The sequence below is a fragment of the Crinia signifera genome, chromosome 3 (assembly GCF_055691185.1).
Source record: "Crinia signifera chromosome 3, ASM5569118v1, whole genome shotgun sequence".
NCBI lineage: Eukaryota > Metazoa > Chordata > Amphibia > Anura > Myobatrachidae > Crinia > Crinia signifera.
Window position 1 is genome coordinate 315,025,586 of NC_139219.1, and position 18,096 is coordinate 315,043,681.

The 18,096-nt window shown below is 47.6% G+C and overlaps 1 protein-coding gene across 1 annotated transcript in view; it reads left to right on the forward strand.

The window, feature by feature from the left end:
- Positions 1 to 4,613: 4,613 nt before the first annotated feature.
- Positions 4,614 to 18,096, forward strand: part of LOC146064803 (aminopeptidase NAALADL1-like) — a 35,300-nt gene continuing 21,817 nt past the window's right edge. The window contains exons 1-6 of the mRNA XM_083178684.1: positions 4,614 to 5,166; positions 7,062 to 7,234; positions 9,906 to 10,027; positions 14,733 to 14,855; positions 16,470 to 16,659; positions 17,188 to 17,281. Of these exons, the coding sequence (XP_083034810.1) occupies positions 4,970 to 5,166; positions 7,062 to 7,234; positions 9,906 to 10,027; positions 14,733 to 14,855; positions 16,470 to 16,659; positions 17,188 to 17,281 (899 nt within the window). The 5' untranslated portion in view covers positions 4,614 to 4,969. The remainder of the gene's footprint in view (positions 5,167 to 7,061; positions 7,235 to 9,905; positions 10,028 to 14,732; positions 14,856 to 16,469; positions 16,660 to 17,187; positions 17,282 to 18,096) is intronic.

The window sequence follows — 18,096 nt, forward strand, 5'->3', positions numbered from 1 at the left end:
TTGGTAAGAAATCTCCAGTTTTTTTTAAAGCGGCAATCATTTACACTGCTAAACCAGTTCGAATTTGAAGTGTAAATGATTGGCGCTTTAAAAAAACTGGAGATTTCTCACCAAATCTCTCATTTTCTGAATCTCTCATCCCATTAAATCTCACCCTATGTGTCCACTCTTTATTATCATAAATTATTGTCACTGCATTCAATTATTACTGTTTTTTGTAATAATGTAAGTAATAACTAGCAGGGAGATTGGCTGGGGACCTGGGACAGGGCACAGTGACGTGACGTCAGATCGCCCAGCAGGTGACCTGGGCCTCTGGGTTCGCAGGACTCTCGCTAGAGTTCTGGACTGGTGGTGACAGTGGGACAGATAATGATAATGACCCTGGACACAGGCAGCCGCACTGCAGATTTGTGGGCTCAGGCTGCGGCTGTGTGCTGCTGGCCTGGCTCTCTGCCTGCCCGGCCACGGACTCTGGACTGGACTACAAGAGACAACACAACTGTGCCCACCCCACTGCCGAACTTACAGTAAATATACTGAACCAACTGATGCCACTGCTGCGCAGCGTAGCACCACAGGCAGGAGGCAGCTCACCGCCGGGCCGGCGTCCAAGTCCGACAGGCAGCCGCAGCAGCATGCACGTCACGGTGTCACTGGCACTGCTGTCAGGCGGGCGTGTGTCACACATGGCAGCGCCGTAGCCGCTGCCCGCAGGAGGAGCCGGGGAGGAGTCGGGCACGTCACACAGTGACACTAACAAGTCTGTGTCCACTGTCCTGCCTCCCTCCTCCTCCCAGCGAGCGCCGCGGCGGAGTGACTGTGTCACCCGGCTTCCTCACGTTGTTAGGTATGTCTCTCAGTCTCGAGTCGTCATGTGAGTGTCACTGAATGTGATGTGATACTCACACTGTGATGGCTTCCCGCAGTAATGTAATCGGCGCCAGGCGGGGGTGGGTGGCGGCGGCTGTGCGGGCCGCATGACGAGGTCTGGCGGGCCGGATTTGGCCCGCGGGCCTTGTGTTTGACACCCGTGCCTTAAGGTGGCCATACACACGCAGATTTATCTGCAGATCTGGCTGGTTGGAACAAAAACATGGTTATAGATGAGAGCAAATGACAGTTGACCATTTGCTTGGAAATGCTGGAAAACTGACAAACTGTCACTCATCCATAACCATGTTTTTGTTCCAACCAGCCAGATCTGAAGATAAATCTTACTAGTGTATGGGCACACCTTTAGACAGTGGCCTGGTTTAGTAATCTCCTCTTCATTGGAGCACCTACTCTGCACAGCTAATTGCTTTATGGCTTCAGAATAACAGAAACCTTTTAATTGGAATGACACAGGATCACCTGAGTAATTAAAGCTTCCTATTTATCTGTGTGGACAGAATTATCATCAAAAGAACATAATAAACCTCAGAAAAAGGCATTTAGATCACCTGCCCTCTGTGACCTACAGTTATACAGTAAAGTTCATACAAATCGTTATCAGTTGAGCAAAAGGAGAATTATTATTGATATACATTTCCCTCTCTACAATGCCCCCAACATGCCTATAATCACATTACACACACTGCAAACTGTATGAGGCAATAGCTTGTTATGTGCTAATTACGCCCCCTTCGCTCAATGGGGGTGATTCAGGTTCATTGGGCCCCGCAGTGATTTCGTGGGGACCAATGTCACGCATGCAGAGGGGTTGGGGGCATGGCTAGAAGCTCACAGATCCCTTTACCATGCCCCCACAACAACAAAACGGGGGCACAGTGGCAAAACAACCCCTTTCCGAAAGGCCACGCCCCCAAATTTCGGCATGGACATAGAGAAAACACAATTAAATTACGACGGTATATGGTACCAACGCGCCTGAAGAGAATATTTTTAGCCTCATCAGACTTATGCTGGAGGGACTGGGGAATGGAGGGAATGGAGGGCGCCCTGCCGTAAACTGGCTCCTATATGGAAGGCTGTACGCAGCCTGATCACTTGGGTCACAGGTGTGAATGTTCCTGCATTACCAGCATACTATTGAATTCCTTATGTTATCCTAGATATTGACAGACCCACTCAGAAATGAATGCGGCACATAATGAGAGCAGTGAAAATTAAAAAAAATTCTGGTTGTTGCCAGGTCATAGTGCGGTGTGAAAAGGTGACTCGTTTCTCATGATTTTTTTTTTAACCGACTAGTTCTTACACCACGATTGAAGTAGGCATAGGGATAGTTTACAAAAGTGTGCCGAGCGCGGCCATCTATGCGAGAGGTCGTAGTACACTTATACCTTGTCTATGTCGGCAGATTTCGACATAGACACGCCCCAAAAATGTAAAACCTCACGTTGACCTTTTCCTCTGTCGAACATTTTTGTCTTGACTTTTTGCTTGTGTCGACCTTTTGTCATTGTCGACCTAAACCATGTCGTCCAATAGTGGTCGACCTTTGACCCACTCCCTGTACTCTGCATGTATATTCTGACACAAGCCCTGATCCTGAGCAGTGCATAAAGTTTATTCCATCCGTTGTCTAGAAGCCCTTGCGGACATCGGCCTGCATTATGGCCCTTATTCTGATCGGTGCGGATTTTTCCGCATGCGGTCGGACCGCCGATGGTTTCCGACTGCGCATGTGCAGAGGTCACTCTGCGCATGTGCAGGCGGTTTCGCCGTACCTATTCTTTAGACGCCGCACAGGGGGCGGAGAGGGGCGTGAAGGGCTACTTAGCCTCATTACCCTATGCATACGCCCCGCGTTTCATGGGCGTTCCCATGCAAACGCAGGGCGTATGCATGGTAATGAAGCCGTGACGCATGTGTAGAGGGCGGGCATCTGACATCGCCGGATGTCAGCTGCCCGCCCCCATACATGATTTCATACGGACAAGTGTCCGTGTGGTCTAGGGTGGCGGGCGCTGGTTCGGCGACCATCGAATGCAGGGGCTGCTCCCAAGATGGAGGAGGCGTTTCCCCGTCCACTTTCATGCGGACCGCCACATATCCACGTACGGACGGAGGTGGCGATCCGTATGGAAGGCGGGGATTCGCCTGCACGGTCCTGGCCGCATATTCTGATCTGGCCGCACAGATCAGAATAAGGGCCTATGTGTCAGCCACCTGTATATGACTACATCACTCCCGCAGCCTGCAACGTTTGAGAGCATGTGTCATCACTATACCTGCGCTGGCACAAGCCCTATACGTGGTGCAGGCAGTGGCGTAACTAAAGGGCCGCAGCCCCCGCGGTGGTGGGGTGGCCCCGGGGGTCTGCGGGCGCTGTTGTTTCTTCGCCAGCTCCCCACTGCTTGTGGGTGCAGAGGTGAGCTGGCAGGGGGGTCCGTGCGGCGCGGGGGTACCTGTGGTCAGGGACTCGGGAGAGCCTGGAGGTCCCTGCGGCGCTGATTATGAGTTGCCGGGGTTCCTGCAGCGAAGTGGAAATACTGCGCTACCGCCGTGCAGCGGCGCGGGAAGCACTTCTAACTTTGAAAACACTGGCCGCGGCCGCACACTGATTGGCTGAGATTCAGCCAATCAGCATGCGCCCAGTGTTTTCAGAGTCAGAAGTGCTTCCTGCGCCGCCGCACGGCGGTAGCGCAGTATTTCCACTTCGCTGCAGGGACCCCGGCAACTCATAATCAGCGCCGCAGGGACCTCCAGGCTCTCCCGAGTCCCTGACCACAGGTACCCCCGCGCCGCACAGACTCCCCTGCCAGCTCCCCGGGGGGGGGGGGGGGGGGCTTGTCTTTTAACGGGGGGAGCAAAATTTTATGTTACGCCACTGGGTGCAGGAGACACAACTGAAATCAGACAGATCAGTACCGGAATAACATTAGGAGTGTAACTGGGCCTGCGTGCTGTTCTGCAATGGAACATTGTGATCACCTCTATAATATTCATGTTGTCTGACCTATGAGTTACCACTAGTTACCGCTCCTCTGGTAAGTTACTTCCATTCTGTAGGTAAGCAATGTCTTATCTTGTTTTTTTTTTTTATAATCATCATAAACTGGTTTTATGCTCTTTTTTATAACCTGTTTTAATACATAACATATGCAAGTACTGTAAGAAAATCCTGTTGTATAAGCCGTTTTCAGGCCATATAGCGGTGTATCAAGTTAGAGGTGATGTTGCCCCTAGCAACAAATTCAGACTCTGTCTATCATTTTCTAGGATGCAATAGAGAAATTACAGACAGAGGCCCTTATTCAGATCTGATCGCAGTACAAATTTGTTTTCAAAATGGGCAAAACCATATGCAGTGCAGGTGGGGCAGATGTAACATGTACAGAGAGAGTTAGATTTGTGTGAGTTATTTGTTTCTGTGCAGGGTAAATACAGGCTGCATTATTTTTACACTGCAATTTAGATTTCAGTTTCAACACACGCCACCCATCTGCCCCACCTGCAGTGCACATGGTTTTGCCCATTTTGAGAACAAATTGGTACTGCAATCAGATCTGAATAAGGGCCAGAATCTGTGAAAATGCAGCAGTACCAATTATTGAAATGACCACGTAATCATATGGACCTCAGTACGCATGTGCGAGTCGTCCCCCCCCCCATCACCCATTGTTCTACATCTTGTCATCCATGCCCACCTTCGGGCTTCCTTTCCTTCCACATTCCTTTAAATAAATCACAGTGTTATACACCCTCAGAGGGTCAGTGGAATCCATGCAATGCTTTAAGTAATTAAACATTTTATGGATCCACATAATAAAAAATATAGCCATAATGTCATTGGTTCACAACTTTATAATGATGCAATGTCAATGTGCAAAGGCCGACTGTAGAGAGGTAAACCAATCATTTTAATAATTTTTAACCCAACTGTCTCCTCCAGCCGGGGCAGCAGGGACTGTTATCTCTCCGGCAATCTGTACACATGATTTTGGTTCATAGTGCGCCTATAAAGCCAGAACAGGCTGCAAGGGGCCGGCTGTGCTACACTGTCACTGCGTGAGGGACCATGACCTGGTGGAAGGTAACGGGAGCCGTCCTGGGGGCTTGTGTGATATTAACCATCGGTCTCTTGGTCGGACATTTCGGTATTACCACTAATGATGACCCGGAGTGGATGGAGGAAGTTGCAAAAGACCTTGATGAAAAATTTATTGTGGAGTTTATGAAGGAGGTGGATAATAAGAGGATTGAAGAGAATCTAAGGTGAGAAAGACAAATGCAGTCTACACGGCCAAATTATGTAGGGGATTTATCCAATCTTGGAGAGCGATAAAACGGAGAGAGATCACGTACCAAACTATCAGTCTGTCATTTTAAAGACTAGCATCATCTCCAATTTATCTCACTCCAAAATTTGATAGCTCTCCCCAATGGGGTGTATTCAATGCGGCCGGCGAGGGGGTTAAACGGTGGGGATCGCCAAAAACAAGTGATCCTTGCTGCTTAACCCCCGCGCCTGCTGCTCACCCTATTTAACATTCCGGGGGAATCCTCGCTGTCACAGGACGGAGCCAAACGGCGAGGCTCGCGGTTACTGCAGGGAACCCATTGCATTTAGCCGTGAGCCCTGCTGTTTTAGCGGCCACATACGCCGTTTCCCCCTCGCTCCAAAAACCTAGGCATATGCAGGGGGTCAGTTGAATACTGATCCTGTGAGCTGTGACAGCACTGCTCGCTGTCACAGCTCGCAGAAAGCATTGAATATACCCTCATGCCTCTCTCCTGTGCACTCGAGGACAGCAAGCCAAGATTTACAAGATGATGCATTGGGGAAAGATATTGTTATCTGCCCACTTATAAATCCCAGTATGTAGATGCTCTTTACCAGACAGCTTTGTATTGGATTTTCCTGGAGGCTGAGAACAAGATATCACAGTACTGTAAGGAAGAAAATAGATAATTTCTTTTGTACATCAGGACACCAGAAGAATTGGGCCCATTCAGACCTACACGCACAGGCGCAAGTTCATTCACTGGGCGGTATTCAATGTGAATACCGGCGACGTGCAGCGAATCCTGTTTAGAATTTGCTGCACATTCGCCACTGCTCGCTTCGTTCCGGAGCCTCGCCGGCTCCGGTATTCAACGAGTCAGGGGCTCGCTGCCCCTGATCGGCGAATTTGAGATCCTGCGGCGGACGCCGCAGGGAGCCTGAGGACGGTGGCAGGCAGGGAGATGGAAGTCTCCCTGCCTGCCGCAGAACGTTTGTGGGGGGGAGGTGGGCTCCCCGGGTGCCAGGCAGCACAGGCTGCCCCCCGGGGGTGCCAGCAGGGGACCGGGTATATTCACTACAACCGATCATGAATATGTAATGATCGGGTGAAGTGAATATATGAATATCTAATGAGCGGCTCGGCTCTGCTGGCTGGTCTGTGTAAAAAAAAAAAAAATAATAATTTTTAAATTAAATATATATTCATGTGCTTACAGCACATGAATAGAAATAGCATGCCCCTCCTCAGAATAAAATTCCTGATTTTTTTACACCAATTGTAAAAAACAAACACTTTATTTTAAAAGTTCACCTTCCACTTCACCATAAAAAGATAGCGATTGCTACTCGGTGAATCATGACGAAAAAAACCTTGAAATGTATTCGCCATCTGGTCATTGAATAGGGTGATTCACCGTTTTAGTCAGAAATTCGCCTTACAGCACAAAATCACCATAAAAACATGGCGAATCAGGCTCATTGAATACCGCCCACTGTCTGATGGTGGGCATGCTGCGTATGTGCATTTTTGTAATGCGCATGTGCAGGGCCCGGCAAAATTCGCCCTTGCCAAGGCGCTCGCAGCCTGATTGACAGGTGGGCCATGCCAGGGTGGTTCCCTGGCGTTTCATGGGTATACTCACAAAAACAGTGGGCACACCTATAAAAATGCTAGAAGTACCTGCCCCAACACCGGCATTCCTCTGCCTGCTAGAGATCAGGGGTGGAGGGGGGGGGGGAAATGCATTAGGCAGGGTGGTGTTAACCGACTCGCTGGGCTCCGAACGCACACAGCCCGGCAAGCATGTCTGAATGGGACCCAATGTCACAGCCATTTATCAGTGCGGTTGCCATGCATCGCTTGCCTGCCTGTGCTTTTCTGCAGGATCCTCTCACAGAAACCTCATGTGGCAACAACTGCAGCGGATGAGGAGTTGGTGCAGTTAATGCTGTCTCGCTGGAGGGACCCGGAATTTGGCCTAGATGAGGCTAAGGATGAACGATATGAAGTCTACCTGTCATTTCCAGATGCTAAGAATCCAAACAGCGTCAGAGTTGGTAAGTGCTACCATCGCTATATATACAGTGAGGGCCACCCATACGTGGACACTGACACGTTTCCTAATTATGTCTCCATACGCCACAACAGTGGATTAGCACTTAAATGATGCAGATGATTTTGAAGTGCAGACTTTCAGGTTTTATTTAAGGGGTTGAACAAAATTGATGGTTGGATATGTTTAAGCATTGCAACCATTGCACACAGTCCAGTGTTTTCAGGGGCTCAAATGTAATTGGACAAATTAATATAATCATACAGAAAATATTATTTTTAATGCTTTGTGGAGCATCCTGTGCTGGCCATGACTGCCTGATGTCTGGAACCCACGGACTTCACCAAACGGCATCTAGATAGACATTGACAGAAGTTTGACGCCTGTGAATGATTAACTGGTATGTGGTCGACACAAGTTTTTCATGTCGCATAACAACCCAAAAAGCGTACACACTTGCAATGTAAAAACCCAAAACCTGACAAAATGTAAACATTTTCACTGAAGCCAATAGAACAACCAAAAGGGGCGTTGGATTTTCAATAATATACCTAAAAGATAAGGCAGGATAAAACAAAATAAAATCAAGAACAAAGAAGAGAACATATGGATGGGATGTCCTACTCAATTAAAGAGATAAATGTTGCATTAAACATACTGTACATAAGTGTCAACCGCAATTGTGCAAACAATCCTGCAAAATAAATTAGAATTGTAGTGTAGGGTAAGATATCAACACCTAATAATGGTCTCAACCCTTCAGCCCCTTCTGAATGTGGTGAAGAAGCTAACATAGAACGAACAAAGTTGATTTATTTTTTGGAGTGTCAAAATACCATGGCTTTCCATCATGGAATATACTCAATTTCGCTGAAAACAACAAAGCAAAACATACTCCTTTAAAGAACAGTTCTTTACAAACTGGAGAAAATTATCTGCGTTTTGCTGACACTTCAAACTAAAAGTCTTGGAATAAGAGAAGCTTAGAGACATCATAGTTGAGAGTTTTTACTTTGCGGTAGGCTTCCAAAATCTTCAACATGTCAACGTAAGTTAGCACTTTAAGTATAACCGGTCGTGGATGCTGCTGCTTAGATTGATGGTCTGATCCAACTCGATGTGCCCATTCCACCATTATTAGTGCAATGACTGATGACATGCTTAAATTTTCTGGTAGCCAAGAGGATACAAAGGCGTAAAAATCTGTTTGTTGCGCATGTTTCTGTTCTCAAAATCTTCGAGCTTGTCATGCAACGTAGGCTAGAGAGGTGGATTCATGCAATTTGTCTTCAGTCTCCTGTAATCTTTTAGTGTGTTGTGAAGTCTGCGCTGTGACTGCAGTAATAGCCTCACTCAATGTGGCCAGTTTGGCATCCAGTAACAGAGAAAGTATATCCAAAATCTCCTTAGCCCTTTGCATTGAGGAAATGCAGCCAGTAGAAATATAATCAGGAGTACCCCCTATAGGTGAAGAGGGGGGATAAGCATCCTGTATCGGGGCTTATTTTTAGTAGCCTGTGAGTGTCAAGTTCCTTTATTTCTCCATAGTAGGTAGTGGAGTATAGTAGTTAGTAATAAACAGCAGGCAGGTATAATATAAATAGTGGGTGAGCAGTGGTACACTCCACCACCAGATAGAGAAGAGAGAGCCCGGCATCACTGGATGCTTAGCACCACCCAAGAGCTACTGGCATGTGTTCCGGTGGTGATCTGTGCAGGGAGCTAGCAGAGATAACTGCAGCCTTGCTTGCCCTTATCCCAGCGGCTTCCCATCGTGGTCCCCACACCATGTAGCACCTTTAAAATGCATCCACCATTCGGGACCGCTCACCTGAAGTCCCCTGAGTTTAGTTTTGTCTTCTTAATATCAGGTGTGTGACTTGGCCATGGCAGAATATTCCATTTATTTGCCTTGAAAAACCCCTGGTTTGCTCTAGAACAGTGGACTTCAACTCTGTCCTCCCAAACAGGTCACGTTTTCCACAAGTTACCTGGAAAACATGAACTACAGTATGTGGGGTTGCAATGACCGAGTTTGAGAACCTGTGCTCTAGCGGTATGTTTGGGGTAATTTCACCTCTACCACAAAGCACCGTCCAATTAGCTTTGCAAAATCAGACTGAATCTAACACACTTCCAAATTCATCCACTTGCTTCTGTCTTCAATAAACATTCAATAAACACAAATGATGAAGTACCATTGGGTGCCACCACACTGCCTCTCCATGTGTTACAGATGTGGTATGCTTTGGACCATGAGCAATTCTATATGATGAATACGCTCTGATTTTCTGAGGCAGCACAGCTGTCATCCCTTGGTATGAAAGTTTTGCTTTGATAACCCGCTATATTGTGTATCTATAAATTTGAAGAATAAATTTGAAGAATTTAAATTTGAAGAATTTGAGCTCCTTTATATTTATGTGGAACTCATTGAGGGAAATGTACTGAGATGGGAGTTCTATTGAAGATGGGATGTAGCCTATAGCAACCAATCAGAACCTACTTCTTATTTAATTTACACATTCTAAGCAATAATAGATAGAATGTGATTGGTTGGCCATAGCAAAATCCTATCTCCAGTAGAACTAACATCTTAATAAATTGACCCCGTCTTATTTATTTACTAATAGTTATATACAATATATACAGTAGCTCTTCTTTCTTTTACACAGTGGGCCCCGATGGTATTCCCCAGTTTACATCAATACCAGCTGAGTCTGAACTTACCCCAGACCAGAGGGATCCAACCATTCTAAAACCCTTTGTTGCATTTGCTCCAAATGGAACAGCCAAGGTATTTATATATGTATATGTTTAGACAAGCTCTCCACATGTCCTGCAGGGTGTAGAAAGTTGGGAAATATATTCCACCACTGAGTATTGGAGTATATCCTCCACTAAGTTTTGGGGTATGTCCACCACTGAGTCTTGGAGTATGTGCACCACAGATTGTTGGAATATGTCTGCCACTGAGTGCTGGAGTATGTCCGCCACTGAGTGTTGGAGTATGTCCGCCACTGAGTGTTGGAGTATGTCCGCCACTGAGTGTTGGAGTATGTCCGCCACTGAGTGTTGGAGTATGTCCGCCACTGAGTGTTGGAGTATGTCCGCCACTGAGTGTTGGAGTAGGTCCACCACTTAGTTTTGGAGAACGTCCGCCACTGAGTGTTGGAATATGTCCGCCACTGAGTGTTGGAATATGTCCGCCACTGAGTGTTGGAGTATGTCCGCCACTTAGTGTTGGAATATGTCCGCCACTGAGTGTTGGAGTATGTCCGCCACTGAGTGTTGGAATATGTTCGTCACTGAGTGTTGGAGTATGTCCACCAATTAGTGTTGTAGTATGTCTGCCACTGATTGCTGGAGTATGTCTGCCACTTAGTGTTGGAGTATGTCCGTCACTGAGTGTTGGAGTATGTCCGTCACTGAGTGTTGGAGTATGTCCGTCACTGAGTGTTGGAGTATGTCCGCCACTGAGTGTTGGAGTATGTCCGCCACTGAGTGGTGGAGTATGTCCGCCACTGAGTGATGGAGTATGTCCGCCACTGAGTGTTGGAGTATGTCTGTCACTGATTGTTGGAGTAGGTCCACCACTTAGTTTTGGAGAACGTCCGCCACTTAGTGTTGGAGTATGTCTGCCACTGAGTGTTGGAGTATGTCTGCCACTGAGTGTTGGAGTATGTCTGCCACTGAGTGTTGGAGTATGTCCGCCACTGAGTGTTGGAGTATGTCCACCACTTAGTGTTGTAGTATGTCCGCCACTGATTGCTGGAGTATGTCTGCCACTTAGTGTTGGAGTATGTCCACCACTTAGTGTTGGAGTATGTCCGTCACTGAGCGTTGGAGTATGTCCGCCACTTAGTGTTGGAGTATGTCCGTCACTGAATGTTGGAGTATGTCCGCCACTGAGTGTTGGAGTATGTCCGCCACTGAGTGATGGAGTATGTCCGCCACTGAGTGTTGGAGTATGTCTGTCACTGATTGTTGGAGTAGGTCCACCACTTAGTTTTGGAGAACGTCCGCCACTTAGTGTTGGAGAATGTCCGCCACTGAGTGTTGGAGTATGTCTGCCACTGAGTGTTGGAGTATGTCCGCCACTGAGTGTTGGAGTATGTCCGTCACTGAGTGTTGGAGTATGTCCGCCACTGAGTGTTGGAGTATGTCCGCCACTGAGTGTTGGAGTATGTCCACCACTGAGTGTTGGAATATGTCCGTCACTGAGTGTTGGAGTATGTTCGCCACTGAGTGTTGGAGTATGTCCGCCACCGAGTGTTGGAGTATGTCCGCCACTGAGTGTTGGAGTATGTCCGCCACTGAGTGTTGGAATATGTCCGTCACTGAGTGTTGGAGTATGTCCGCCACCGAGTGTTGGAGTATGTCCGCCACCGAGTGTTGGAGTATGTCCGCCACTGAGTGTTGGAGTATGTACGCCACTGAGTGTTGAAGTATGTCCGCCACTGAGTGTTGGAGTATGTCCGTCACCGAGTGTTGGAGTATGTCCGCCACCGAGTGTTGGAGTATGTCCGCCACCGAGTGTTGGAGTATGTCCGCCACTGAGTGTTGGAGTATGTCCGCCACTGAGTGTTGGTGATCCAGCACTGTAGAACAGAGGTCCCTTCTGTGTTTGGGCCCAAATCAGACCTGTTTGCGCAGCCGAAAATTTGCAGTGGCCAGCGTTCAGTTAAGCCGTCGCCTGCTCCAGTGAAATCCCACCTTGGGAAGTAATGTGCTCACTGGCCACAAGTCATCGCTGGTGCCGTGTAGCCCAGCTGCTGCTGATGTCACACACCCTCCCCTAACAGGCTTAGGTACACCTGCGTTTTCCCTGTCTCACACGGCGGTTTTCTTTCAGCACGCCCAGCGTTTTTCCTGGCACTCACATGGAACGGCTGGTTCCCACCCCCCACACGCCCACTGCAATCACCTTGCGTACAGCCAGTGAACATAAAAAGTTGCAGGACTCGAACACAGTTGGGCGTCGCGCATGCACTTTGCGCCAATATACATGTGCAGTCCATCGATAATTGGGCTCCGTGCAAATTCACGTTCGTGCGAACAGGTCTGAATTGGTCCCTCTGTCACTGTCATATTTATAAATACAAGTGTGGTTTTGGGGACCCTGCACTTGGCTTACCTCATTAGACCTCTTCTGTAACTGAGATGGAAGAATACAAAAAAAAACAATAATTATTATGATAATAAAAATTAATCTGTAATCTGTTATAAAAAAAAAAAATACTCATTAGAATTAAGTCCACCATGGATCTGCAATGAATTGTCTTAAATTCCTGACCGGAGGGCCTGATTCGGACTCGGTCGCTAATCTGAGAAGATGCAGAGGACTGCGAGTACATAGCCGCCACCCAGACAGAAAGAGAACCCGCCCCTTGCTAAATTTGCGAGAGAATTGTGAATGGATTGCTAATCGCTTTCCACCCACAAATCCATACGCAATTCCTAAACCATTGAAAGCATTTTACCGTCTGTGCACACAGGAGTAACTCTGACCCTTCCACTAATCTGCCACAGACAGGCTTATCGAGATGTCACAGACCCTCCCTGAAAATACCTGGGCACACCCATAGGTGCCGATTTATGTTTTTGCTGGTGGGTGCTCAAGTCAAAAATATAGGGGAGTGGCTTCATGGGGAAGGGGCGTGGCCACAAAATAATACTGAGTTATATTACCCAGCACAGTTGTCTCCAATATTCAAATTATGGCAACAGTGCCAAATACATAAATGCCTACACAGTGCAGGTACAAAAATCCCCCCCCCCCCCCCACAGTGCCAAATACATAAATGCCCCTACAGTGCCAAATACATAAATGCCCCCACAGTGCAGGTACAAAAATATCCCCCCCCCACAGTGCCAAATACATAAATGTCCCCACAGTGCATGTACATAAATGCCCCCACAGTGCAGGTACATAAATGCCCACACAGTACCTGTGCCAGTGGCGAGGGAGGGGGAGTGCAGTGGGACATGGGCGAGTGGGCCGCTGCTGAGCGGGTGGGTGCTCATCAATTTCCGCGGGTGCTCGGGCCCACAAGCACCCACAGAATCGGCACCTATGGGCACACCACCCCCAAATGCCAGCTTCCTGTCAGTCAACCTCTGGCCACTTTTGCATTTCAATTTGCTAATCAACAATGTCCATGCAAGATGCATACAGTACCCATGCGCACTCATTTGATAATTGCTCTATTTGCAAATTCTCTTATTAGCAAAAAATGTCTGAATCAGGCCCAGTCGGGGGATCCGGAATATACAACAAGTTGAAAAATCTTAATTTCCTGAAACTGATAGAAAATGATGATTCTTCACATAAAGTATTTTTTTCTGATTCCCTGATCAGCCACAATCAATCGTTTTTTCGATTGGTGGATCGGTGGTTCCAATCGAATTGCGGAATAGGAAAAAATTGCAGGCAGATGAATGCAATGTACTTTCACTTTAAGCTGTGACAGTTTTTAGCCCACAAACTCTCCACCCCCCACCCCCCAGTGCCTATCTGCTCCTACCTCCAATCTCTGGCCCTTATTCTGATCGGTGCGGCCGGAGCCGAATATGCGGCCAGGACCGTGCGTGCGAAACCCCGCCTTCCATACGGATCGCCAACTCCGTCCGTATGCGGTAAGAAGCTGGCCGAACGGACCGCACGTGTATTTTTCACGGAATACGCCTCCTCCATCTCAGGGAACCTCCCCCATCATTCGATGGTCGCTGACCATCGAATGCAGGACCGAGTGCTCCACCAGCTCCCGCAACCTCAGACCACACGGACATTTTTCCGTGCAAAAGCAGGGATCTGGGCGGGCAGCTGACATCCGGCGATGTCATATGTCCGCCCCCTACACGTGCGTCATGAGTGCATTACCATACGTACGCCCAGCGTTTGCATGGGAACGCCCATGAAACGCAGGGCGTATGCATATGGTAATGAGCCCAAATAGCCCTTCACGCCCCTCTCCACCCCCTGTTCGGAATGTTCACATATCATGCGGGATTTGGCCGTACACCCCGCTCGCACATGCGCAGAGACGCCTCTGCACATGCGCAGACCCAAAACATCGGCGGGCCGAACGCACGCGGATATAACCGCACCGATCAGAATAAGGGCCTCTGTCCTCACAACCCCCTCTCTTCATATCCAGCAAGTTTGAAACAGATCAGTGTCCCTGCAGCAATTGCTTTCACTTACTGTTATGCACACAAAGGAGTAATTTGGTACATCGCGTGGCCTCTAGTGGTCACAGGCGGTACTTCACCTCATAGATATAAAGGGGGAAATTTAATAGGTGAGATTTGGTAAGAAATCTCCAGCTTTTATTTTAAAGTGGCAATCATTTACACGGCAAAACCAGTTTAATTTTGCAGTGTAAATGATTGCCGCTTTAAAAAACCTGGAGATTTCTTATCAAATCTCTCACTTTCTGAATGTCTCATCCAATTACATTTCACCCATAATGTCCTTTCATATCCTCTTTTTTTATCAGGGAAAACTTGTTTATGCAAATCAAGGCAGAATAAGTGATTTTCAGTACCTACGGGATAATTCTATAGAGCTGAACAACACCATCGCGATCGTCCGCTACGGTGGAATTGGCAGAGTTACTAAGGTGAGCTATCTCTGAGTACTAGTATATAATGTAATATACAATAACGAAGGCATAAGGGAGTGTGGACATTGCTGGATAGATAGTGCACATGGACCATAGACATAGAAAAGGCCTCTGTGCTGTAACTATGCTCATTTACAACCATTGAAGCATTTCTTTCCTCAACTTTACTTACCAGATATGATTCATCCGATTTTGATGAATAAAATGCTGCAATGTACCTAGTAAAATATATATACTGTTATTTTTTGTATTTATTTAAAAGGCTAAGCTACTGGTTACACGTACTCTACCTGGTCCCTGATTAACAGACTTCTTCTGTCGGTAATTGTGCTACTTACGTTCAGAGGTGGATTTAGACCTCATGGGGCCCTAGGCAAGATGCCAGTTTGGGGCCCTCCTCCCTCAGACAATCCACAGCACTGTATTTTTGTTGCTGATTGCAGCCAGGATCGACAGTGCTGGATTTCCCACTTGGCACATGCCTAGGGGCAGCACCTGCTAAGGCCAGCACCTGCTAGGGGCTGCACCTGCTGGGGGCAACACCTGCTGGGGGTGGCATGGCAGATTCCTTCCCTGTATGATACAGGGGGTGGGATGTACTAAGGGGAAAATGCGGTAAAATCCCAGTTTTACCACATTTTCCTATGTATTAAAATGCCGCTGCCACGATACCGCATTGTAGGGTATCGCCACCTTTGGGTGGCGATACCCTATAGAAGCCTATGGGCTTCTTTTTGCCGCCCGTCGCCTCCGCCGCAAAACTGCGGACCCCCCCCGTCCCCCTCCCTCTGGCTTACCTTAGTCCAGGTCCTCCTGGACCCGGAAGGTAAGCCCTACCTCCCCCTAGTAAAGCAGCCGGACGTCCTTCCGGCTGCAGGGGGGAGGAGGAGGAGGCGCCGGGGACAGCCTGCTTAGCTGTCCCCAGCGTAAGGAGAGAAGCAGGCAGCGGGGGGGGTCTCCATCACCGCACCGCGATGTCAGCCGCATATGTTAGTACATATGCGCTGGCTTTGCGGCGGGCGGGCGGCGATGTATTTTAATACATCCTGCCCAGGGAGAGGCACAGCTAGAACAGGTCAATGCACGGGATCTAAAACAGTGTGGGGTTCAAATTCTCACTGAAGAAGGGGAGGCTTATTAAAGTCTAGACTACGGGGAGGGGGAGGCACATTATATTCTATACTATAGGAGGCACATTCTATTCTATGGGATGGTACAAAGACAAAAAATATTATTTTTATTGGGGGTGGGCAGCTAATAACGTTGTGCCTAGAGGCGGCCAGACTCCTAAATCCCCTATTAGCACCCATAGAGTACCTTGGTGCGGGCACAGTGGTATCTGAACGTCGGATCGACGGGGTGGTTGACCACTAGAGGTCGGCGGCGTCTAGTTAGAAAGTGCCGAGAGATCGACGGAAGGTAAGCAGCAAAGGAAAACTGGTCGACAGTAGCCATCTTTTTTTTGGTGCAGGTCCCCTTGGTTCCTACACTACTAGGGGCCTAGGCTACCATGTGGTAACTCCGCCTCTGCTGGCACTGCTTTGTCTCTGCATTTCGCAGATGGATGTACAGCGATAATTGCTAATTACATGGCCCTCTGTGATATTCCAGGCAATAAATGCTGCCAGGTTTGGAGTTATTGGAGTGATCATTTACACTGACCCAAAAGACATAAACGATGGAAAGAGCCACCCCGCTGACGCGTACCCCAACTCCTGGTACATGCCGCCATCCGGGGTAGAACGTGGTTCATTCAAAGAGAATTTTGGCGATCAGCTGACGCCCTACTATCCGGCTAAAGGTACTAGTGGGTTGTTAATGTGGCTGGTAAAAATCCTAGGGGTACCTAGGGGTGCAAGGGCTCCTGATATTGCCCTTTCTCCAACCAGGGGGAGTTGTATCAAGCCTGGAGAGAGATCTGCTTCTGACATATATTTATTGCAGTCTGCATTGACACCTAGAAGGTGATTGGTTGCTATGGGCAACTACAGTACCCCAAGGCTTGATACAGTGGGGCAGATGTATTAAGCCTAGTGAAGAGATAAACTGGAGATAAAGTGGAAGGAGATAACGCACCAGCCAATCAGATCCCAACTGTCATATTTCAAACACAGCGGATTGGCTGGTGCGTTATCTCTTCCATGTTATCTCCACTTTATCTCCAGTTTATCTCTTCTCCAGGCTTAATACATCTGCCTCATTGCCCCTTAACTCTTTCCTCAGTTGAACTGCCCTAATCTCAGCTCCCTGTGTAATTATGGAGATTCTGATTGGACGTCCCACTATGATGCCGTATCTTACCATTGCTTCTGCTGCATTTATTTTGCAGAGTTCACATACAGAATTCCAGAGTCCGAGATACCAGGCATCTCTTACATCCCAGCCCAGCCCATAGGGTTTGATCATGCCCAGATATTATTATGGTAATTTACAACACTTTAACCTTCTAAACGTGACAAGTGATGTCATTATATACGCCTAGACTGCGGTAACATATATCTGAATAAACGGTGAAATCTGATGTCCAGAAATGGTGAGTTCTGATGTCATCACTTCAGTGTCCATTAAGGAAAGGTATGTACAGTACTATTAGGTATAAGGCTTCGCTTATGTACTATTAGGTATGAGGGTTTGGTTATGTACTATTAGGTATAAGGGTTTGGTTATGTACTATTAGGTATAAGGGTTTGGTTATGTACTATTAGGTATAAGGGTTTGGTTATGTACTATTAGGTATAAGGGTTTGGTTATGTACTATTAGGTATAAGGGTTTGGTTATGTACTATTAGGTATAAGGGTTTGGTTATGTACTATTAGGTATAAGGGTTTGGTTATGTACTATTAGGTATAAGGGTTTAGGGTACTATAAATTATTACTGATAATAGGACTATTTCAGAATTTTTGGGACCGATTTAAAAACTTGAAGCCTGTTAAATGATAGAGAAAAATGTTGCAGCCCTTTTACTTTAAAGCAGAAGATAGGGGAACCGGGTGATTATCCAGAAATGGAGCTTTGAAGTCCCTCTCCAGGGTGATATGTTAGGGATAGTAGCCATTGATGGTTTGCACCATTTTTGGTTTCCTTCTATATCCTGATGGAAGATGGGATGAAGGTTCCCCTGCTCCGGCACCCTGCTCACCCCCTTCCCTCCCATCACAATGCAAATGTCTCAGCAGGTTAACAGGGGCAGAGTGGTGCAGCGGAAGGGCCACTAGAGTCTCACCATTCCATGCAGC